The sequence below is a fragment of the Crotalus tigris genome, unplaced genomic scaffold, assembly GCF_016545835.1.
Source record: "Crotalus tigris isolate CLP2741 ecotype Arizona unplaced genomic scaffold, ASM1654583v1 scf7180000019636.1259824, whole genome shotgun sequence".
NCBI classification, from domain to species: domain Eukaryota; kingdom Metazoa; phylum Chordata; class Lepidosauria; order Squamata; family Viperidae; genus Crotalus; species Crotalus tigris.
This window is the reverse complement of record NW_024097633.1, coordinates 497147-523919: the sequence shown is the minus strand read 5'-3', so window position 1 is coordinate 523919 and position 26773 is coordinate 497147. Positions and strand designations below refer to the sequence as shown.

Here is a 26773-nt window from a genome sequence, read left to right as displayed (position 1 = left end):
AAGTACCAATTGGGGGAAAAAAGCATTTATAAAGGAAGGGAAAGAAAAAAACAAAGAAAAGAAAACCAATGTTCTGAGCATAAGAATGGCAATTAAATGGCATTTGAGGCAGCATGGAAGGGCATAAAAGAAACAGATTTTGCATGACTGAAAAGTTGAGAAACAGCAGTATGATGGAGTGCCAGCTACAGAGCACTGAAGTACCATCTGCAAAATCTCCAATCAGTTGCTCTCTGGGGAAAAATACATTCACCAATTGATCCTGAACATCAGAGTTTTAGGCGAATCTACGTTGGCAGTCATAGTTTTGCAGTCTCTCTATCTTGTGGAAGCCTGAATTTACCAGCAGTAAAAGCAAACAGATCTCCAAAGAAAGTTTTGTACATGCTGTAGAAGGCCTGTGGTTGAGAATATAGGAGTTTGCTCCCATTTGGGGTCTTTATACCTGGACTTGGCTGGCTGTATTTTCAGGATTGCTCCACAGGTCAGTTTGGAGAAATGTGTTGCCCAGTGAATTAGTGCCTTTATCATCATCTGAATTAACAATATGACCATGGCAATGTGGTTGATGGACTTTATCAGTTTTGGTTCCCCACGTGCTGTTTTCTGACAAGAACTGGATTTTGAGTAGAGTCTGGCATATTTTTGGGGGGCTAAAGGCAGAGTTGGGCTTCAAATCTCCCAGTTTTATTTGGGCTTCCCAATTCCATGTAAGAATAGAGAGACAGTCAAGGGGAGGGGATCAAGTGGACAGTATGATAGAATTTTGTTGAATAGGATATCTGTGTGGCTGTTTAAAGCCCTGCATTAAATGGTACAGATTCTTCCAGGTGAGTGAGAGACATCATGTGGAAATGGGATCTCCATTATGATGGGTTGAGACTGAGGATGGCCAAAGTAGGTTCAATGCTTCATCATATCCCTTCTTTCATCTCTTAGATCTCATACCAGGAGTTAGGATTCATATGCTGCTATTTAATCACAGATATGCATGTTATAAGACATTCTTCATCCATGATTATGAATGAGAGAGCAAGCCTGGCCTGCATTACAAAGGTTGAAGATTCTCACTCAGAACCTGCTCACCTGAGTTTCAGGTTTTAGCAATAGCAACAGCATTTAGACTTATATACCGCTTCATAGTACTTTACATCCCATTCTAAGCTGTTTACAGAGTCAGCATATTGCCCACAGCAATCTCGGTACTCATTTTACCAACCTCAGAAGGATAGAAGGCTGAGTCAACCTTAAAATAGTCAGGTTCTAACTGCTGGTAGTCAGCAGAATTAGCTTGCAATACTGCATTCTAACTACTGTGCCACTATGATTTTGCATAACATCTTTGGGAAGGGGAGAAGGTTACTATTGTCATCCACAAATATTGGTATCAAAAGCCACTTCTGCACAGATAGTTGAATATGGGACCTTATTTATTAATCAGCTTTTTCACCTTTGTACTATCCCCCATGCTGTATAGCAGCATCCCTGCCAGGCCTACTTGACCTGATTGCATCCCCCTACTAATAATGTTGGCGAACAGCAAGTTACCTTCCCTTGCTACATGGTATGGACCAAGCATGGCTGGAGTTCATGGCTGCCCTGACAACCATGAACCTTATGCAACATGCCAAGTGCCCAACACAGATGACAGGTCACACCCTAGATCTGGCTTTTGCCTCAGAGAAGACACAGTGTAATTTCAAATGGAAGGCATTGAACTTCAGTCTTTGTCATGAACTACTCTGATTGCTGTGGTGCTCCCTAGTGCAATCCCTTTCTACAATGGGGAATATACTATCTGATAGGTCTGCTAGATGGTTCCTGCTGGTTTTCAGAGAACTGTGGGGTATTTCAGAAGGATATCTTGGGCATTTCCTGAAACTTTGGTTGTCCATTATAATTAAGGAGCTTCTGAGATGTTGGACTGGTCAGCTTTAGATTAACTGCAGCCTCTAACTGAGTAGCTCAAGAGATGGTGTGAGACTTTATATATCTGGAATGTTGCTGGAAGAAGACCTACCACAAGTCTGACGAGAAATTGGTACCAGGTCAAGGTTGATGCTACACAATGGTGATGGTTCAGTTTGAGGACTAGATCTCAGCAATGACTGAGGAGAGTTTTTGCATAATTACATCTTATGTACCAATAGAGATAACTTGCCAGGCAACTGCCATTTGAATTATTGTTTGCTATACCTGCTATACGTGGCACTATCCTTGAAGAATATCTGTAAACTATAAAATATCTGGAAGTTACAAGCAGTGATCTTTTGATTTTCTTTCATGTGACTGATGCTTTTGGAGCTACAATAGTTACTAGGCAGCTTCCAGGTGCAATTCAAGGTATTGGCTATAATCTTTAAAGCCTTATATGGCTCAGAACCCAATTTTCTGATGAGCTGCCTTTTCTTGTATTCATCTAATCAGATCAAATAAGAACCACACCTTCCAAGTCCCATCCTTATATCTGACAGAGCTTCTTAAGTGGACATTATCAGTGGCTACCTCCACTCTTTGGAATGCACAGTGGAAATTTGATCGAGGTCATCTTCCCTACGAATCAGGAAAGCTGATTCTATGTTGCAGAAGGGCAGGGATGCTCTTGGACTGGAATTCACCTGATATTTTTATTGGTTGGTGCTTATTTTTTGTTTTTTATATGCTTTCATGGTCTTTTTTAATGTTTACAATATATTATTAAGTCTGAGGGAATGAGTGCTATACAAGCAACATAAATAAATAAGTTTGTATGATGCAGTAGAACACATGTGAAAAAATATTCCTATTTGTATCAAAATAATAATCATATAATAATCAATTATTGCTTCCCTTTGTTCTGAGAAAGGACTCTTTAGATAGTTTGATCATTGTCCTTTATATCAGGGGTTTATAAACCTTTTACCTCCCTTTTGTGTAATTTTAATTCATGTATCTCCACTAAATAGAAACAGCAAAATGAATACAAATGAACAATGAAAAACAATACAATGAAACTTTGGGAATAGTGAATTTATTGTAACAATGTACAACTAAAAAGTTCTTCCCACCTTTCCCCTGGATTCTCTTTGTACCTGCCCAATAAAGGTACAACTCACAGTGTGGGAAGCCCTGTTTTGACTTTTCCTTTGATGTGGCATAGTACAGGTAGCCCTTAACTTATAACCATTCATTTAGTGACGTTCAAAGTTACAATGGCACTGAAAAAAGTGACTTATGACTGTATTTCACACTTAAAACCATTGCATCCCCATGGTCACATGATCAAAATTTAGATGCTTGGCAACTGGTTCAAATTTATGACAGTTACAGTGTCCTGAGGTCAGGTGATCATCTTTTGCAATCTTCTGACAAGCAAAATCAATGGGGCAGCCAGATTCACTTAACAATTGTGTTCCTAACTTAACTTGCTGGAGCGGTTCACTTAACTGTGGCAAGAAAGCTTGTAAAATGGGGCAAAACTCACTTATTGGTCTCGCTTAGTAACAGAAATTTTGGGCAGTTGTATATGCAGTTGTAAGTTAAGGACTACCGGTAGTTAATCAAGCTACTTTTAACATTACTGGATTTTATTTTTTTAGGGATAAGTTGTTTTGCTCTCCAACATGTAAGAAAAATTTAAAAACATTGACAGGTTCAATTTTGTCCCTTAGTGTCTAGGCTTCTAGATTACTATATATTTTGATCTGTTCCTTAAATTAGCAAAGAATAGTGTATATTTAGCAATTTCATTTTATAGTGACTGTAATTGAAATATCACATTTTCTGCCTTTTCCCTGTTGTTTCCTTTGCATCTAGTTGTAAATTGTTAACTATTTGGAAAAGGGGCTTTTATATATGCCAATATATAAATAGATACCATAGTATTGGTAGTAATAATAAAATCAGGACTAACAGCAGCAATAGGAAAGAAAATTGAGTTACTAGGATCTGTGCATTCTCAATAGCAGTGAGAACTCCATTTTACTGATAAAGAACATTATAGAACAAAAGACTACAAACTAGGTTTGTTTGTTTGCTTTGAAAGAATGGCTCAGGAAATTTACTATGCCAGTTTATGAGACATTTATTAAACTTCTTGGAGAATTGCTGTCTAGTTGCTACTATATGTCTGGAAGGATTATCCAAAACTAAAATCTATGTTCATATTGTTCAGAAGAAAGATGCCAGAAATAATAATCTTTTCTGTAAGAAAGAAGGAAAAGTTAGTTACCTCTCTTATCTGTTAAATACTAGTCTTGATTATTGCTTTTTTCTCATCTATGAAACCTAAAGCATAAATAATACATGTCCACTGAAATACTTCTGGTTTTGGGGAAATACAATATTAAAGATTAAAAGGATTTTCTTCTAATGCTTCTAATAGTACAAAAGGTTTTTAGGAAGAAAGAAGGTGAGGTCTATGTTACAAACTTTCATTGTAGAGGCATGGTACAAACTATTATTTGATAAGATTGTATTAGATCTTTGTAAAAAAATATATACATGAAGAAAGGAGAAAAAGTAAAAGAATGCCTGAAACGTGGGGTTAGTCAATTACAATTACAATTCCAGTCTATAATGAGTAAGATTGGCTAATTTGAATGGACTCTTAGAGCCTGGAAAAGAAGAGGGCAGTTTATAAAATATTACAGGGCACCTGCACATTCCTCCCATATCAAGGACGCCAGTATTAACCTCCTCATTGCAGTCACAGTACCTCCACCTGAATTAAGTTATCGACAAATTTGGTGCTAAAATATACATGTCCAGTTTTCAAGATTATATAAACTAACCCCTTTTAAAATCTGGTCAATAAGAATCTAAGAATCTAGTGTTCTTGGTGGTGAGCAGCTAAGCTATCCCTCTCTATCAGTTAACTACCATAAGTAAATTATGTGCTATGTATCTTTATGTAAGGTTTGCTGATTGAATGATTGCAGTGAAGGTATTAACTGATAGACTTGTAATGAAAACATACACAAAAATAATATTCATGCCCAAAATAATACCAGTAGTCAGCTATCAAAGAACTGTAACAACAAATGTTTTTGAGTGGACATGTGAGTTTATAGTATCATTTGATTTTCAGTCACTCTTTTACCACTTGAAGTCCATTGCAATTACATTATCATCATCATATCTAGCTTTTTGAAAAATAAGCCTAAAATAACCTTAAAATGACAGGTGTATGCATTTTACTAGTTAACCAATCTACTTTTATGAAAATTGCTAAATTCTGCTCATTTGTGATTGCTGTTCAAAGCTGCTTTGTTTGAATTATGGTCAAATGTGGAAGATTTTGTTAGTTATGACTTTCCACTGACTTCTGTCTCACTAATGTACTATTTCCCCATCTTGTTGTCTTGGTTATTACTCCCTACTTGCTTCTTTTTGGTCTTTAAAATAAAAGCAAAAGGCAGTGTGCTGGGTTTACAAGGAATAATTTGAGACATATAGTGAATGATGCTTTAATAAAGTAGATTTACCAAAGAATTCATTTATTTTTCTCATCTCATACCTCTATTTATTCAGCAGAGTATTTTTAAATTCTTTTTGTTTAATTTAAATTTCTTTTTTTCTCTGTTATTTATTCAAAAAAATAGCTTCATGTGTATGCATGTATACATTTCCTTGTATACAAGGAAAGAAATAATTTTGAATTAATTAGTATTTAAAATTCAGTGGGAAATGATACACAATGGAAGTCAAAAAATCCTGAAGCAGTTATAGTCTGAATATCACATCAGAGACTTCTGCAAAAGGATCAAGTGGGAAAAAACAGACTCTCAGTCTTGGGACACAAGTTCCCTGTTTTGTACATTTGTTCAATCAATCAGAATAGAGCTGAAAGAGACCTTGGAGGTCTTCTAGTCCAGCCCTTTGGTCAAGCAGGAATCCCTATATCATTTCAGACAAGTGGTTGTCCAGTCTTTTCTTAAAAACATTGAGTGATAAAGCACCCACAACCTCTGAAGGCAAGCTGTTCCACTGGTTAATTGTCCTCACTGTTAGGAAGTTTCTCCTTAATTCCAGGTTGCTTCTTTCCTTAACTAGTTTCCATACATTGTTTCTTGTTTTGCCTCCTGGTGCTTTGGAAAATAAATTGACCTTCTCCTCCTTGTGGCAGCCTCTCAAATATTGGAATACTGCTATCATGTCCCCCCTAGTCCTTCTCTCTAGACTGGCCATTCCCAAATCCCGCATCTGTTCTTTATATGTTTTAGTCTGCAGGCCTTTAATCATCTTAGTTGCTCTTTTTTGCACTTTTTCCAAAGTCTCAACATTTTTGTGATGTGGTGACCAAAATCAGATGCAGTATTCCAGACGTGGGTTTCTAAGGCTTTATAAAGCGGTACTAACACTTCACATGATTTTGATTCTATGTCTCTGTTTATACAATCAAGGATTGTATTAGCTTTTGTGGCTGTGCCACACAATGCTGACTCATGTTTAAGTGATCGTCCACTAGGACTCCAAGGTCCCTTTCACAATTCCTGTTTTTGTTTTTGTTACTGTTACTGTTGTCACATTGCATGCATGTAGAACTTTTGATGTATGTATCAGCGATGCCTCTATGCCACATATGATCTAAGAGAAGTACCTCTTTGGCATCTATTTAAAGAACCAAAATTTTTATCCTATAGCCATTTAAAGTATTGTAGAATTGAACATTTGATTATGGGTAAAATATTCCACTATAACAGAAAAAATGGGCTTACAGTATTTGTGAGCTTGCATTTAACAGACATTCATTCCCTAACAAATGCCAATATAAACTAATTTATTATATTTCATCCAGTATACGTTTCCCAATGGATGCAACAGAAAATGGAGTTGCTTTTCTCCATACAATCAGATTCATGATATCATGTTATGTTGAATACTAGATTTTGCTTTATAATTTGATGAAGCATTCCTTTCAAAGAGCAGTTAGGAAAAGTTGACCTGGTAAATGAAGATCTGAAATCAGAAAGCCATTTTGTAATCTAGAAGAAAAACTTCTCGAAACTAGCTTACTTTGCTACCTGCATTAACAATAGTCAAGTCAAGGAGCAGAAGGGTGAAAAATCCAGAAGCAGCTATAAATTCAAAAATAGGCAGTTGTATAGCAATGATATGATCTTGCAAGGCTGAGGATTTTGTGTGAAGAGTAAAAATACAAGCAAGGAACATGTGTTGTCAGATTTTAATTAATTGCTTGTCTATTTCTTTAATTGCTACAATGGATTGCACAGGTTTAAAAAGTAGCATGTCTAACCTGCATGCACATGGAGGGAAGCCTATTCTGAGGGTTATCTTATCAATGGAAATATAAATAATATATAATTTCTTAGAAAGATTAAACAGGGCTTGCCAATCATAGTAATTTTAATTGGGTATAATTATATTTTTAAATTTTAATGTTTTAATTATCAGAACATAATGGTAATATATTTGTGAATTAACTTAATTTGTATTTCTATTCAAATTAAATTTAGTGCATAGCAATATTTTGGGTAATAAATAACATTTTGTCTGCTTTACTCAATTTCTTCAAATCTTGAAGAAGCATTTTGGCGCAATTTTTTTTTAAGTTCTATTCCTACAGTAATAGTTTTAATTGTGAAATAGTGTGTTACATTTTCTTAATTATTTTTCCCCTTTAAACTAAAAAGTCATGAAAGCTCTGTTCCTAAAATAAGCTGCTTAATACCAATATAGTAATAAATATTGACATAGTATGGAAATTTATAAGGAGTATTTGTTTATAATTTCAACTTTTAAATTCGACAAGATTCTATCTAGCTAACAAAGATTAAAACAATAAAAAACTTAAAACTGATTTACAATAGCCAAACTGGGGGAGATGAGACCAAATAATTCCATAACATTCAGCTTCATAGTAGATTCCACAAAGGACCAAACTCAGAATCTTTGGAAAAATCCAGATCTTCAGCCCTTTCTTCAAGCTCGGCTGTTTTGATCTCAAGGGGATTCTTGTTCCAGAGAACAGTTGTAGCTAACAGAGAAGGAATGCCTCCTAGGTCCCATGAAATGACATTGCTTAATAGATAGGATTGAAATATGTCAGGCAGAAACAATGGAAGACAGGTGGTCCTACAGATTTATTTGTTTGATTTATAGCTAAATATCTTTTCCTGTGAATGTTAGTCAAAAAGGATGCAGCTACATTGAGAAGTTACAGAGAGAGGTCCAGTGTTAGTTCCTTGTGTAGTCCAGATCACATTTGACCTTTGAATCTGCATTAGCTGATATATACAATTATAATTTTGTATAGTAAATAAAATCTTTATTTTAGGTATTTAAATTTAATCAGTAATTATTAGTTTTGTATTTTATTGTACTTTGTCTTTTTCAATATGTGGCATTAGGCAGACATCCATAGTTATGTAATCTTTGAAGTAAAATGGATCAGGTATATTAATGGTGAGCCAGGGAGGAACCTCTAGAAATGACTTCCCTTGGATCTGACAACCCTAGCAGATAAGACAGAGAAGTTACAAAGCTGCCCTACAGAAGACAAACTCATTGCAAAGGACTGATACCTTACAATCATAGTAGATCAGAAGTTAATTATTTCTTTGTTGTCTAGCGTCCATAATTTTGCACATACACACACACAAGCACACACTCACAGATATACACACATATACACTGTAGAAATATAGAAACAGACAGATACAGATAGATATAATATGTACGTGCTTTATATACTGTATTTGCAGCATTTACCATTCTACAGTAGTGTGTAGGTACTCAATTTTTACATTTTCAGATAAGGGTGAAAAAATTATTCTTATGGCAGGTTACATTATTTTTGTTTTTAAAATTTTATAGCAAATAGTTCCAGTGATCTCAACTAATCTTGAAGAAACACTTAAAATGGAGACACTATGAAATCTCAGGACTTTGGTCTAAATTATTAAGTCAAATTACTTTCATAATGTTGCCAAGAAAACTATTTGGAGAAATCTGTATTGGCCTGAGGAACCTAGTGTTAATATTACAAAACTTTCAAGTTTCATGTTCACATCTATAACTCATTGGATAAGAAAATAATTTCTTTTAACCATTCTTAATTCAAAATTTTGATTATTTTTTTCTTCTGCTATATTGCCACTGATGATTAATACCAGTTTTATTTTGCTTCTTTAAAAATTTCCCAGATTTCCTTTCACTATTTCTTTTATTCCTTTGAGATTGAATTGACTCAGTATTTTCCTAAGGAATTTCCTTATATTAAAGTGTGCATGTATCTGTTTATATCTTTCTGTTTAGTGGTTCTCCAACTAACTCTTTTTGCCTTACTGGGAAATGTACATTTTGTTTGCCAAAGGTTGTATTTAATCTGGGTAAGATCTACATTTTAGATGCCAGCCAGGATTGTTCTGCCATAGTCTTCTGTGACAGATAAAATCATTTCTGAAACTTAAAAGAAACTGCAATGAAATTAAGCTTGTTTTGTTTGAGGTTTGTGTGTATGTGTGTGCATATGTGTGTATGTTTTAAGGATTTTTCATTTATTTTAGTTCTTTTCTTTTAAAAAGTAGAAAATTATGCAGTGGCCTTTTGACAGTATCTCTCTAATGCAAGCAGTCTTCTACTTACAATTATAATTGAAACCAAAATTTCTGTTGCGAAGCAAGAAAGCTGTTAAGTGAGTTTTGCCCCATTTTACAACCTTTCTTGCCACAGTTGTTAAATGAGTCACTACAGTTGTTAAATGAGTAACATAGTTGTTAAGTGAATCTGGCTTCCCCATTGATTTTGCTTGTCAGAAGATTGCAAAAGGGTATCACGTGATCCCAGGACGCTGCAACCGTCATAAGTATGAACCAGTTGCCAAGAGTTTGAATTTTGGTCACATGACCATAGGATGCTTCAATGGTCTTAAGTGGACAAACAGTCATAAGTCACTTTTTTCAGTGCTATAGTAACTTCAAACAGTCACTAAACAAATGGTTGTAAGTTGAGGATTACCTATATCAGTGGTCCAATTTTGGAGTGATTTAAAGTACAAAAAATATTATGGTTGTGCATTTTTCCTTTGGAACAATGGAGAAGATACTGCCTATTCTTTCTAGATTCTCATAAAATAATTTTGAAATGGTGCCATTTAGATGTTTAATTACACTTAGCAATGTTATTTTTGCACTCTGATTTGTATTTGAAACGCTGTTAGTCCTCTGATTTGGAGACATCCTCTATTTTAAGAAGTGTCCAATCACAATCCAGTTTTAAGATTTATTAGAAAACATGAAAAGGTGACACAATTTCATAGTAGCAGTATATCAATAATAGATTAAATCATTGGAATAGATAGCTCATTTTAATTTTTTATATAAAATATATAGCTTTAAATGGTACCATTTAAAAAAAAATCACCAATATTCTCCTTTGGTCCATAGCAAATGCCTTGTTTTGGTTTTCTTTTGTAAAGATGTAATAAGGGGTAGGCAAACAGTGAGAGTTATCAATAGAATTTAAAGATCATTAGACTCCTATAATTGCACAAAAAAGCAGGGCATCTTTTTTGGATGGAACCTTGTACGGTAGGCAAGGCAGGTTGTATGACGTGTGTGAGTTCCGGCACCTTTTTTTTTTTTTTTTTTTTTTTTAGAAAAAAAGCACTGCAAAAAAGTATGCATGTAATAATTGTGCAGACAGAAAAGGCAACAGGACCAACCCCATCTAGGTAGAAGAAGACTACAGTTTATACACTGTCACTAGATATATTGCATTGCTATTTATCCACATCATTTAATATATGCATACTTTTGCAACTATACACTCACATTTGTCTTCTTTTTAAAAGAAATATTACTTTATAGGTAATACCTTTTTGATGTTTTACAATTTATGAGATGCAAGAATACTGTCAGAAAATTAAGTGATGATAGCTTTTTATAACTGATTGCTCTTGATTTTTAGTACATTGTCACTCTTCGGGAGTATGTAATACTTTTTACTTTATTAAAATCAATGACTTTATTAAAATCTTCCTTTAAAAATATTTTCTACAGATGTTTGTATACCAATTATATTCGTGTTTCTATTTTAACAGGTGTTAAAAATTAAAAATCTTATTTATTTTCTAATATCCATTTCAGTTTACCATAAGTTATTGGCATAAGCATGTATAGCTTTTTCAGTTTTTAAATATAATGGATTTAGTCTAGAACTTATAATATTTAATCCTGGTTCCCATATCATACAAACAAATCCTTATTGAAGTCAATAATTAGAATTCTACTTTCAAAGAAACAGGATCATATTGGCCATACAGTAACAGCTATACATTAAACATATCTAAATGGCTTGGAAAAGTTATTAAAAAGGCAGGTGACTTTATGAAAATATCAATAAAGCAGAACATGGACTATAGATTCAATTCATCCTTTGCTACAAGGAAAAAGTTTTAGTACATATGGAATTTTCAAAAAAAATCTTTCAAGAGCTGTTTGAAGTACATTAAAACATGGCAAAGTTAGAGGCCCTCTAAAGGTGGAGATATTTATTTGATTTAGATGTCCTGCCCTTTTTAAAAAAAAAGGGGGGGGGAGATTGAGTGCTTAAATAATATTTGGTAATGGCTGACTAATCTAGTTGTCCTTCCAAATCCATAACATATTATTTATGCACTGACATCATCTTTTCATAAATCATAATCAGAAGAACATCTTTGAAAATTTGTAATAGTGCAATTTTGCTGGAGTAATATTCTCAAAGATAATTCAGAATTATTAACCAAAGTCAAAAAAAATCCATATATTAAACCTGAAGTAAAAAAAATAAAAAAGATGCTTTGAGACTTAACTTATCAAATAATAGTCTCATTTTGATAGTGGAATAATTCTAATTTCTCAGTATTCAAGTCATATCCACCATATCTTGAAGCACAAACTAAAGAATGATATAACCTTTGCCAAGCACAAGTAGAATTTCAATTTTAGTCAGACTCATTGTCTTTAGCCATGAGTTTCTGGGCTAATCATACTAGGGAAGCCTCACTATCATTGTTGAAGACTCTTAGGACCAATTCTACAACATCACCTGAAAGACTATCTTTGCCAACTTGTGCATGAATGTTGTTGGATAGGACAATGATGTGGAACATCAACAGTATCCCCAATAAATGTTATTCACCCAATAAAGGGCCCCATAACCCACCTACCAATGATTCTGTTCTGAATTGATAGAAATAATTTGATCAGATCTAAGCAACACACTCATATACCCAGATTTCAGTAATACAACTCAGATCAACTACTTCATTTAGGTAGATGAGGTCTTATATTAAACTGACAGGGCATTTATCAGCAATATAACCAAAAAGAAGTAATCAAAAGTTTCAAAAGTTAGTATGAAATCTGTGTCATTTAGGCCAGAGGTCTCCAACCTTTTTTGGTTGGACCGGAGGGAAAGGGAGGGCAAAGTATTTTATGCACGTGCATGTGCACACACACAAACAGGGCAGCAAGCATGGACAATACAAATGGGGGGTGCTGGCATCCGCGTGACTCTCGCTAGCGCTGCCCCATTTTTGCTGTGCAGCACCCTATTTTTGCCTCATGGAGCCCCGTTTTCACCATGTGGTGCCCCATTTTTGTAGTGGTAGCCAGCAAGCCACACCCTGGTAGTGGGCCATGGTCGATAGATTGCGGACTCCTTATCTAGGCCTTAGATGTATTTTCCAAATCTTTATTTGTTTATTTACCATGTTTCTACACAGCTGCAATCCCGAAACTGTTGATTGTTTTCCTATAACCATCTCTACTATCATAAATATATCTTATTCATGCCGTATCTCAAAATGAAATATAAAATGATTCTTGAAAAGTCAGGATATTTGCTCAATAAAATAGAATTTGGATTGCTAGTTCTTAGATATTGAATTTTTAGTAGGGAAATGAAGATAATCTGAATATCATTTTAGGGTTAGCTGAACAAAGTTCCTCTTAGTAACAATCACCACCTGCTGTCTAGCAGAATCTGTGAGTCCAAGAGAACTGCCAGATTGCATTCTGGGGAATTGGAGCCCCATTAAGAATGGACATTGAAACTAATATGGATCCAGATGATTTCTGGTTAAAGAGTCACTCTTTCTTGCTAGGATTTAATCATTAGATAATGATAATGATTAAGGTTGCAAGGTCAACTTACATTTTGCATTGCATTTGCAAAGCTATCAGTGCATGCCATTACACAAGAGGGTTCTCTGAAGATGTTGATATGACTGTACAGACCAATATAATGTAGATGCAGTTCCATTGAGGATCACATGTGACTACGGATCCATCTGGTGGTGATGCTGTCTAACCCACATTTTTCTATCTTATCAAGTAGTAGGTTGTGGTCTACTTTACTGAAGTCCAAGTAAATTATATTCATAGCAGTCCTCTGGTCCACTTTGACCCAGTCACTATCTTTCAACTCAAATTACCAAGAGAGTTGATATCATTGGAGAAAAAAATGAAGGAGGAAATGCTTTATATTCTGCTCTTGAGTTCTGTAAGAAAATATAAGACACAAGAAATAAATACTTTTGAGTTTTCCTTTTCCCATTTTTCTATGGAAATCACTGTTATAAAGATATACAGGTAGTCCCGGACTTATCAAAGTTCATTTAGTGACCATTTGAAGTTATGGCAGCACTGAAAAAGTGAATTATTTTCCACACTTGAGTTTTACAGCATTGCCATGGTTATATGGTCAAAATTCAGACCCTTGGCAAATGTCTGATAGTTATGACAGTTAAGTGTCCTGAGATCATGTTACAAACTTTTGTGATCTTCTGACAAGTAGATTAACAATTGTAGTGATTCACTTAACAATTCAGCCAAGAAAGATCATAAAATGAGGCAAAACTCACTTAACAACTGTCTCACTTAACAAAGAAATTTTGGACTCAAATGTGGTAATAAGTCGATTCTGAGCTTGGTGAAATTGCCAACTGTGCAATTAAAGCAAGATGTAAAGTATCCAAAGTCTTTCCTAAAGACTTCTCTTCTGTTAGCCTTATTTAAGAGGGAGCCTAATCACGATTGTGCTTTTTGATCAAGTTCACTGCTGAACCAGAAAAAAAAATGACACATTGAGTTCCATTATAAAATCCCACAATAATTATTCAAGATCATTAATGGCTCCTTGGGAATCACCCATATGTTGCCATCCAGATTATGACAAACATGTTCCCTGCTGCCTCAGGTTTGGTGGCTCCAATTATATAAGTTTCCTGATTGCTGTATGTTTCTTGCCATATACCTCTCAGCATCATTTGGAACTGTCCTAAAATAACAGCTATATAAAACAAAGGAAGACTATGCAGTGTACTGTAATAGTGGGAAATAGTGAGTAGTGAATTAAATAAAGAGAGATGGTATCATAGACTAAGCTCACAAACATAAAGAATAAATAAAGATATTTTTGGATATTTAATTTTGATTTGCCAAGATTTAGCATATACGTATATATTTATATTGTATGTGCACATAAATATATGTACATATATTTATATTATATAAAAATCAGAACTGGATTCAGAAAAGACTAACTCTTGGGCTCCAAAGACATTGTAAAAGATAAAAGTAGTGGTAATATTGTTAGTATTATGGTGCAGTGATGAGTGTTATTATCTAATAAAAACATGTCTGAATTCCAAATTCTACTTCTTTTCAAAGGTAATATTTGTAAGGATATGAAGTATAATTCCTATATTTAAAACAGCTCCCAAAGTCTTACTCATATCTAAAATATGATCCAGGCTTCATTGTTATATTAATTTAATTTAATACACTTTCTATACACAATCCTATTCATTGATTTAAAACATGAAATTATAAAAAAGTACATTGCTGTTTTAACAGTGAATACAAATCATTGCCAATTTCACAGTGCATTTTAAACATGTGAAATTCCATTTTATACACCTAAATATATTGGTTTGCCTAACAGTTTCATTTTTCTTTATTCTACTAATTACATTTGTAACAATGTAAGTTTGTAAGAAATCAGTATATTTTTCTCTGCTTTCCTAAACAGAGTCAAAGAAGATTCCATTAATTATTTCTCCTTCCGACATAGATTTTCAGAAGAAAAGCTAAGTACAGTTTTGAAAAGAGAGCCAAATAATTTCCTGAAGATGTCTGCCATTAATAAATTAAGATTGCCAATTGAAATTTTAATAATAACAATAATAACAATAGTAATAACAATAGTAACAATAATAATATATGGCTCATGGGGTGTATACATTCCCTTTGATTCATTTTTTTTTCCAAGATTAAGTTTTGTAAGTCTTTAGGAACCTCAGGACCCAACCTATAATAAACAGCTTTCACCTTCAAAATCATAAAACAGGCTTTTGGTTCTTGAACATTCGATCTAATTGCCTTGCTACATCAAAGGAAGTATCTGAGGACTGAGAAAAATCACAGAGGGAGGGGGTAAAGGGCACTTCTACCTCCAAAGGCTATGTACTGGTGGCTTGATGGAGCCCTGTAAAGTTATGGCCTAAAAACTGCTGTTTGTGATTAAGTTGATGGGCAAAAGTCTACCTAACCATTTCTCCCTGCTGCTGACACAGAGTCTTTGTTCACATTTAGATTTCTCAAACTGTTGCCGGGGTCAAACTGAGGTCAGACACCATGATGATGTATAGGAGAACATGTCTGGGAATTTCTCTCATACTTAAAACACATACCAGAAAAAAAGAGTGCACCCAGCTAAAATTGTCTGATGAGACCCAGATGATGACAGTGTTGCTGCTCTTTTAAAAAATTATTATTCCTTATTTTTCCCTGGTCTAGACTGTGCAAGTATGTCCATGCACACATACACCATTTTATTCATGCTTATTCTGACAGCATTTATACTCCTTCAAAATAAGGATGCTCCGTCTTGTTTTTACAGGTTGTTTTCTTTCCCAGCTGGAGATGGACTGGTAAATCAAGAGAAGGGGATGGAAATCTGTCCATCTGTGAACATATTCAGTGTGGAATTGCCATAGGTTATGTTAGACCATGAGTTTTGACTAGATTGGCAATGTGCACATTGTGCACACATCTCTCTATATCTATTTGCATTAACAGCGCAGTCTAGTCACAATCATAAGCGTACAGCATCGCAGACTGTGCCCTCCCATCACCTTTAATAAACACAGCATTGTTTCCAGCTGTGACTAGGAACCTTCCAGTGTTTGATTAGTTATACCACAGAGGGAGGGGGGGGGAAGAAATAAGCATGCTAATACCAAAGAAATTGTTTATTCCATTCATTGCTGATTATTATTACATCTACATTTTTGTGGAAGATCTTTTTTTCCTGTTTCCCAATGTTTCTAATTCTCGAAAATATTTCTCCCCAAAAAGCTGTTGATAAGTAGCTTGCACTGTGGTGTATTCAAGAAATTAATGTAAAATATCCCACTATATCTATTTCTTTCTTTCCATTTATATTGCATAGCGTAGCTTGATAGTGGCTTCAATTGTTTTCTTGTAGATTCAGCTCCACTGCAAGTAAAACACTAAGTAGCAATTTTTCTGTGCTCAGCTGCTCCACATGACAGAGGATATTTCATTCTGCTGTCAGAATGTTATTAATAAAACATGGGGGGTGGAGGAAGGGGCCACAATTTCCCCTTTCAATCACTATAGAATTTACAATGAAAATTTTATGTAGTGTGTAATTTTCAGTTAATGCTTGACACTTAAAATGTTGGTAGGTGCATTTTGTATGATATCTAAAGGGTTAATAGTATCAGATTGCCCAAGCAAAAAAAAAGCTTTCCTTACCAAAAGTGAATTGAGGCGTGTATGCAAATGTGTGTCTGTGACCCTTTGCCTTTCCAGTGTTAATTTATATGGTCATTAAAGACTTTATGAAATTGAGCATCCTGGTGTTTTGAATCCCATTTGATCACCTTCTACCATCCTGCAGTGAAAAATTTCTTTCTTTCTTTCTTTCTTTCTTTCTTTCTTTCTTTCTTTCTTTCTTTCTTTCTTTCTTTCTTTCTTTCTTTTATTGTGATGAAAACAGCATGCTATGCTGTAGGGAGTTGCAAGTCTGGTTATCTGGCATTACTCAGATTGCTAAAATTCATTAAAATGTGACATCAGCACAGTCACAGACAAATGATCACAAGATGAAAAGGAACAGTAGGCCTTTCACGGATTAGTGCTACATGGCCTTAGCCTAGAAGTTAACTGCATAAAAAGATTAATCCACTAGTAGCAACATAGCTAAGATTTACTGAATAATTAAATTGGGTTGAGTTACTGTGAAGATTTTCATGTAATCTAGCTGGTGTGAACAGGTAAGTGAGGTGTAAGTAAGATCACTTTTTTAAAAGGCTATATGCCAAGTTGTTTCATTTACCCCAACTGGTTCTTCCTGAAGAAGAAATCTGAGATCTCATATTATATTTACAGACTGACATTAGCAAAGTGTATGGACTCTAATCAGATTTATTTTTTGAGGGATTTCTCAAATATGTTGCTATATATAACTTCTGTTGAATATATTACTTTAATAAAACAAATTATTTGTAGCCAATAAGATCTACTTGTTCTGTAGCGCTAGGTATTATTGTATGTTTAAGAAAATATGGATCCTGGGCTGCACCATAACAACCCAGATTATTAATAATTTATATCTGATGTATTTTAAGTGTCCTTCTTTCAGTTTCTGATAATATCTCATTAAATGTAATCCTGATCTTATTAAAGATCATATTTACACCTTATGTTGAATGGTCCCTAAGCTAGTTTTTTTGTCATTTTTTAATGCTCATTTGCAGAAGAACAAATTGAAGATGCAGAAGGGTCTACTAAAAGCTCATCAGTGGCTGTTGCTGATGATAAAGACACATGTGAGAAAGAGAGAAATAAAAGTGAAGGCAGAAAAGCTAGTAAAGACTCTGGTAAGATGTCTCTTTTAAAATGGATTTTAAATTGTTTGTTTGCTTGTTTAATTTAAAATTGTCTGGACATTCCTGTTATTATCTATTGCATGTGTATTTTGCATGTGATTTTTATCAGTAGCCTGACATTGACCTATTTTTAATCATAACCATCTGACAGGATAGATGTGGATAAGCTGAAGAATATTATAAAACAACTAGTGAGATTATTTTTTAATCAAATCAGTTTGTGTACTTGTAATTTTTTTAAGCACCTTTCATTAATCTCAGCTGTACTTGTATTCCTCTGATGGCATATTAATTTTTCATAAGATTCCACACTACTTGAGGAATTTCCTCTGCATTCATGTTTCATCTCTTTGCAGAGCCCTAAAACAATGGAAATGCTTCCCACCCACCCACCCCCATCAGCTTTCTGTTCTTGATATATGATCACTTAGATTCAGGAATCTTCCCTCTACGTGGCCATTTATCTGGTATTTACAGGGAAAAAAATACAGAAAATCTATGAAAAGGTTTACAGATGATTTGGCCAAGAAGAAGGAAATATCATTGAAAACAGATTATGAGCTGGGAAATATTGATCTTTAAGAATATACAAAGCTCTGCAATGAAAGCTACTGTCTTTGAAAACAGAACTCCCATGTCATGACATTTGCTTGTGCACAAACAAATCCAAGGCCAGCATCTGGCATGGATACACAAAGCTTTTTCTGTATTTGATTTGGCAAAATGTGACTCCATCCATGCTTTTTATTTATGAGATGGAAATCTATGGTCACAATGAATATTACATTGGCTACTTTTGCTGCACGCTATTCTGTTATATTATGCTGGATTCACTGAAGCAGAAGAGGTGCTGAAGCAGGTTGAAAGCTATTAGTTTCAGGTGCTCATATATCTTTTCCTTGAATCCAAATGACGATAAAAGAGCTTGTATTCACCATAAAGACATTCAGTTAATCAGGAATTATTATTTTACATATAAATTTATTTTCATCTAAATGAACCATTACTTAAAGATACTATTAAATTATTGTTTACTTTATAAACAGTAGAAGTATGGAAACACTGTTTTTTCTTTATGCAAAATTCAGTAATATTTAAGAAATAAAGATTTGTCTCATAGATATATGTCAACTGTCAGAAATATCCATAGCACTAGTACTGCTTAGCTTTTGAAATCAAGAACCTGAAGAAGAGCTGTTCATAACAAAGCTTGGTTTGTACAGATTATTTAAAATATACATGCCCTTTCTTTGGAAGGTGAATCTAAAAGCGGTATTGAAAGACATGCTGCTTCGGTTTGTTACTGGGGTCACTATAGGAGTGTAATGGAAAAAGAGAAATTTTATTTGTGAAACATCTGGCTTCTTGTTGTGCTCTGTTAAGTAAGTGTTATATTTCTGATGTGTTTTCTGTCTAAAATATTTGCTACAAATCATCTGAGTTGTTTGATTAAGTGCATTTTAATAGGGTAATAGGCAGAAGTGTTGGACTTCAGAAAAATAGATAGCAAGTTCTATGAACATTAAATTCAAATTTAAATAGCCTCACCTATGCTCCAGTTGTCCTGTGGTGTACTAGAACACCTTTAGATGCTAAAGGCAGATGCTTTTGTAAGAAGCTTAGAAAAAATTAGTTCACATTTCAAATTCTCAAACTGACCTTTTGAATGCTACAATAGAATTCTCTAAATTAATTCTGCATATAAAGTATTCAGTGAGGTTAATTCTCAACACAGCTGACAACTATGTTTAATGACTACAAAACTGCTTATGTATAATTGAACGTTAATTTGGATTTTCTTCTCCTGAATTAAGTATTGGCAAAGAAGTCCCAGAAAACCAACAAGTTAATCATAGCCTTAACAAGCTAGACAGAAAAGTGCTCTCACCCCTTTTTAGCATATAATGCATTAGAAAAGAAAGGATTAACATGTTTATATAAATTGTTGTTCTGTATTGCTTTCCTTATCTCAGATGGAGGCTTTCAAAGAAAACTTGGCAATAAGAAAACTATGTTTACTGAATATTGATTTAGAAGACAAGAGCCTTCTAATACCTCATTTATATTGTCATTTAATTCTAGTGCCACTTTAGATTAATTATAATCCAAATTACAACTCAACACAGTGTAGTAATTATTATGGAATTTATCCAGATTAATACATTTGCATAGAAAATGTAATAAATTTCTAACATGGCTAAAGGGAACACTATTTAACAAGGTAGTAAATGTAAGAAATAATGGAAAATCACCATTTATTGTGCAATAAAATTATTCTTTAGTTAAATTCTAATTAGAAAGATTTTATACTGTTTTCTATAATTTTTGAGTATCATAGTATATTTTAATTACAGTAATTGATGTCAGAAACCCTAGTCCTTATCAGGTTCTTTGGTTTATAAATATAAATGTTTATAGGAGGTTTGTAGTGCTTTATTTGACAAGTTTGTATATTTAATTTATTTCCCCTCTTGTAATCTTAACTAACAACTTATTTATGTTAACAAATTCATAATCTTTTGTTATTTTACGATTAAATAATTATAAAATTGATGATTATATGAATCACACAGTTCTAGTTTATGTAAGAATAATTTACTATTCCATTCTTATGAGGCATACCTACACATTTTTATTTAGAAATCACGAAAGAATCAGTTAAAATATGAGTAAGCATGCCATTCATACACAGTCAATGGATTATAACTAATTCGGTGTGCTTGATAATAAGACAAATTTATTCATGCAGAAGAGGATATATGTGCAAAAGAGAAAAGAAAAATTAAGAAAAATAAATAAAAAAGAATAACTTTCTTTGGTAGAGATATGACTAACAAAAATGCATTAATTTTTTACTCTAAGATTAACATTTGCCTACATTACTTCTATAATATGTATAATTCTAATAATCAAATTCCAAAATTGATATTTTCATTTCTTTCAGTTTCTCCCCAAAAATCCAAAATGGTTTCCATGTAGAAATAAAATAGGTCAGTTGTTTCTTTAATCAAAGCTGTCAATTTTGCCATCTCTGCCAATTCTATCAGCTTCACCATCATTGCTCCATGGTAGATATTTATCAGTCCTTTCACCAATGTGCATATAAAAGGCTCACTGCTGTTATCACGTACCAAAGCAAAGTCTCTGTAACATGTTTCTATCTGTTTGTCCATTAAAAAAAGAAAATCTCTGGTTTCATCTGTGTATTCACTTTTCAAATCTTCTGAATTAGAAGACATACTTGATGTCAGTATTTTCTAGTTTTCTTGCTTGTCCACCAAAGGTGAAAGAATATGCCCTCTGTTTGGTTATATTTCCAACAAATATTTGAAATTCCCTTGTACATTTGAAATTCCCTTGTACTTTTGCTCATTTTCTCATACAATCTTTAATTTGTTTATCCTCTGTTTCTATTTTCAGTAAAAATGTATACATCTTAGTAATCATATTTTTATGTATTAAAAAGTTTTAATATATGATCATCCTTTGTACACAGCTCCACATCTATCCTTGAGCGGGGAGGGTGGACTAGAAAACTTCCAAGGTCCCTTCCAGCTCTATTCTATTCTGAATGACCTAGCAATAGCACTTAGACTTTTATACCACTCCATAGTGCTTTATAGCCCTCTGAGTGGTTTATAAATGTCAGCGCATTGCCCCATCAGTTTTACCAACTTCAAATTCATAATTTTTTAAATCAGACTTAAATCTTTCCATTAACTAAGCATGAGGAAATCAATATGTAGAAACTTCCAACTCCAGATTTTCTCTTGTGTTTAACTTAATTTCTCCTTGAGAAAAAAATTCAACAAATCAGTATCATTTAATCATTTTGTTTAAATTTCATTTCCATTCTTAAAAAAGAATTTATTGGGGTGACAACTATAAATGGATTTTAATAGAATTGTTTATTTATTAAAGAATATTAAAATTGTCTCTTTTTTAAGAGATAATTTTGCCTTATACCTATTCCAAATTGTCAATATGGAAAATCTAATAAGTTATTTTTAAACTGTACATTAACCTTGACATTATCATAATAAAAATAGTCATGCCAACAAAATCTTAAATCACGTCCTTCCAATTCCAATAACATCTCTTTCTTAAAGTCACTCATTCGTTCATTTATATTAAGCGACATGCTACAAAGTATAATTATAACTCAGCTAGTTCTAGCCCTCTTTTTCTTTAGCATGCAACAGCAGTTTATATATAATTCTCAGTTTCTTCTCTTGCCAAACAAATCTAGAATTATCTTTTTGACATTGCTTAGTGTAAGTTTTGTCTGGAATAAAAATAACATTCTATGTAAAAAAAGGTAAACATTCCTAGTGAGATTGAGCATATAGAATAAGCTAATTCTGCTTTAAGAATATTGAATTGTATCTGCCTTGTTAGGGTTTGATTTCAGCCTGCTTATCCCATCCAAGTCCACAGAGTCTCCCAGTAAAATTTCCACAGTATTTCCATGCCAACCAAAATGGAGATGTATAATTAGATAATATCTCATATTGATGGTACCTCATCTTGAATTTTACATATTACAGATACTGAGTAGTAGGTCATCAAATTTTGAAGGGCTCCATAAGGGAACATCAACCAAGCTCCCCTCTCCCTCCAAAGAATAAAATGAACAATTCTAAACAATTTTGATTCATCATAAATAAATATTATGTTAGTTCAGGGGTCCCCAACCCTGGGCCACAGGCCACTAAAGAAAATAGCTGAACAAATAGCTGCCACAAAGCATTCTAGTTTGTATCTCTTTTAGTCAACTGACATAGTAGTCATTATTTGTTCTTGGAGTGTTACTCCTAGCTGGCCTGAGAGAGGTTACGCAGAAATTCTTGTTCACCTAACATAATAAATAAATTAAACAATGTTACAACTATAGCATATAATATATTTTGTTTTTTCATTTTAAATATTACATATACCCTTCTGCTATAGTTGTAACATTGTAATATTCACATTTTAATTATAAAATCCAGATTAAAAGCAAGAAGTGATAATTTAAAGAAGTTTATAAGCACAGTATTTTACTGCTGTATGTTGAAATTGTTTAAGAACACTAATATTGAATATGGGAAAGGAATGTATGTTACAGTTATCAGTAATTCTGATGGCAAGAATATTGCAATCCCATAAAAACCAATACATTCATTATAGCATAATCTTTTATGGACTACAATCTGATCTACAATCTGTGCAATCATCAGTTGCATAGAATATTATATTGAGAAAAGAATGGGGGGCTGAAAAGGAAATAATAAAAAGAGTTCAGAAGAAAGAAATGTAGAAAGTGGGTGCTAACAATGAAAATTATTCATAAATAATGATCATTCATACAGTAGGACATTTCTAAGTGAGATAATGCAGATTTTATTTATTTATTTGCATCCCACATTTTTTGTTATTTTTACAAATAACTCAAACCAGCAAACATATCCATGTTTATATCATACCCAATAACTGCCATGTGAATGGTCTTCTATGAGTAATTTTTACTGTCTATACTTCCTATGTTTCACTTTAACTTTAATTGCTTCCACTTGGCTTCTCCTGCCAGAGGGAGTGACCACTGTTCTGTCATATGGAAATATCACTCTGCATTTTCAGAGATTTCTGACCTTCTAAAGTGGTTGGAAACATACTAGAAATAATCTCCTTTGAAGGCTCAGGAATCCTAATGGAATCTGACTGTCTCAGAGGAAATTTCCAGCTGCCATGTCCAGCAGTTCTGGCTCAGGCTATAAATACAATTTAACCCAAGCACCCTTTTTTCTGTAGGCATTGCCTGACCATCTTCTTGTGTTTTTTTTTTTTTTTTGAAGAACTGTTTGCAATGAAACACACACAACAATGGATGAAATGCACAAGGCAGAAAATCTGAAGTGAAACTGATCAAAATATAGACATTTTTGAGGGCCTTAATCTATGGACAGTAGTAATGGCAAAGCAATTTTATTTCTCCATAAAATGGTGGAATTCTTTTAAACATTGATAATATGATGCGGTAATAGTAGACTATTGTAATATATGTGTATATGTATGTATGTATATATGTATGTATGTATGTATGTATGTGTATATATTACACATTCTGAAGATAAAATTGCTTCCATTCATTCCAGTTTTGATATCATTTTTACAGCAATATCAGAAATGCTTAGTTGTTTGTATGGATACTACAACAAGGAAGAATTGGACCTACTGTTTGAAGAAGTGAGGTCACCCATTGGCACATCAAAACAGGGTTCTAAATCTCGACTTTGGGTTTAGTTATTGCCTTTCAGGGGAAAGATGTATTTGCACTATGAAGGAGATTAGGGCATCTCTCCTTAAAAAAATAAACACAGATGAGTGATTCTAAAAGCTATCACTTAGTATCAGAAATGGTTTATATTTTTAGGATGTGCAATAAGTTTTCAGCTCCTGAAAATCTTGAATAAATCTTATTTAGATAATGTTTAATTATGTTTGAGACTTCATGATGGAAAAGTTTCTGACATAGTCTATCTGTCTGTCTATCATCTGTCTGTCTGTCTATCTATCTATCTATCTATCTATCTATCTATCTATCTATCTATCTATCTATCTATCTAATGTATATGCTGCCCATCTCACTAATAAAGTGTCTTTGGCAGAGTCTTAATAGCATTGACTATCATTTTAGGAAAGGAACTCACAGCCCCTCCCTCCATTAATATGAAATCTTCTATTATACAAAAATATTTTGTGGTATTCAGTACTGAGAACATAATGGATAGAAACAAACTCCAGATGACAGAGAAGAATTTGGGCGGAGGGCAGTTGGATGAGGATTAAGAAATGCTTTAGCTTGCCTTGTATTGTATAAGAAAATGTAAAGAATTAGTTTCTTTATTAATTTGGACTTTATTAGAAAGTTGTATGTTTAAAGATTAGAAAGTGATCATTTTGAATGTACAGAACAGCAGCATCTTTCTGGTAACATTAGAAGTATGTTGGTTGAAATTATCGCTATGCTTGAAGTATTTTATATAGATATTGGTTCAGAATCTAAACGGTTTGCAGAAAATACAATATTAGACTGGTTTTATACAGATTCAGGATTATGAATCTGAAAATTAATGTCATTAAAGTATAATACAGTTGGGGATGACAAGGAAAATAAAGTGAACAATTGATACTTGTGATATATGTGATGAAGATCCATGTAAACCTAAAGAAAGATATGACTGCTTTAATGGGTTGCAATAAAGATGTGGATTTCAATAAGCATAGATTGGCCTTGCATAGAAACCTGAAAAATGTCACCACTACTTTAAAGGGAAATGATACTCTGATACATTACATTCTAAATCATTTTTTAAACATGTCTGGGCCCAACATTTACACCCTCCTTGATAATCACAATTCTTAGACAGAACAAGTTTGTATCCCACATTTATTATTTTTACAAATAACTCAAGGCGGCAAACATATCTAGCACACCTTCCCTCTCCTATTTCCTACATAACAACCCTATGAGGTTAGTTGGGCTGAGAGAGAATAAAGTGGCCTAAGATCACCCAGTAGTCTTTTGTGGATAAGGTGAGTACTGTATATTCCAAAGACAAAATGATAGATGAGTAAGAATCTTGGAATTCCTGACCCAAACTTTCAATATAGTCCTCTTATGCTCCTGAATCCCATAATCAGAGAAGAGGCACAGGAATAGAATGTGACAAGGTGTACAAAGCATCCTCAAATATTATTCATAACATTTTGCTACTGCCTACACAGCTTTAGGGCATTTTAATGCATTTTAATAAGGAAAATGCTTTGTTTGTGCTAATTTAATTTAAGGGTAAATGATTGGATGGATTTTTTTGTTTTGTTTTAAAACATGATTATTAATATTTGAAATGCTTTAACCTTCTAGACCCTTAAGATTCTGAAAATCTTAAACCTTTATAAAAGAAATCCAAACAGGGCTTTTTCAATTTGTAATTTATTTGAATAATGTTGGTCTTTAATCAATCTGTAATTCTAGTTTTATTTTTAAAGTTTTACTCATTCTATTTTGTTTCCTAGGTTTAATAGAGGAATAATACAATGAAATATATAGTATTCATATATACAGACTATTTTAATGTATTTTTAATAAAATGTATATATTTTGAAGATATCCACATGCAATATATTTTGCTGCTTCTGAATTTACTTATTCTTACAGGGTTTTCTGTTATTCTTCAGATAAAAAGGGTTGTTTTAACAGAAATGTTTATTGTATTCCTCTCTCCACCAATATGTTTTCTGTTCATTATAAGTATTCTGCAAGCTTTTCATCAGTTACAATCATGAATCTATTTTAAAATTAAAACTGAGACATTAGACAGTGAGGTCAGTTTGTTCTTTAAATGAACTCTGTGTGGATTTTAAAAATCAAGATCCTTTATGCATCTCCCCTGGACAATATATTTATGTTGGGTCTGTAGCAATCAATGGTTTAGCGTCATTGCATTTCAAGATGTATTTGCACCCAGTTGTCCAGTGATAGTATCCTCACCCTGGAAATAATTTAGTTGCAAATTGACTGGAAGATGGTGAAAATTGAAAGTTAAAATTAGAAATACTCATAATAAACAGCAGAAAAAAGGTCAGATGATGCCACACTATGATGAGATTGGAATGGTTGGTAAATGAGGTTTTGTGTTTGTCATGAGATGTATGTGACCAGACTACTCAATGCTGTTGAAATATTCAGCCAAGCAAAAGAGACTACCCTGCAAATTGATGCTGCAAAGAATTTTCTTATGAACTAGGAAGTTATAATTGCATTCTTTTCTTTCATGTGTACTAACCCGGCTACATTAAGAGGCTCGGTCAGGCTGAATATTA

The 26773-nt window shown here is 33.4% G+C and overlaps 1 protein-coding gene across 7 annotated transcripts in view; it reads left to right on the top strand.

The window, feature by feature from the left end:
* The window catches only part of ZFHX4 (zinc finger homeobox 4), a 199376-nt gene that overhangs the window by 142599 nt on the left and 30004 nt on the right, over positions 1-26773 (top strand). For all 7 annotated transcript variants that reach the window (XM_039363962.1, XM_039363964.1, XM_039363963.1 and 4 more), the window contains exon 5: positions 17777-17899. In XM_039363962.1, the coding sequence (XP_039219896.1) occupies positions 17777-17899 (123 nt within the window). The remainder of the gene's footprint in view (positions 1-17776; positions 17900-26773) is intronic.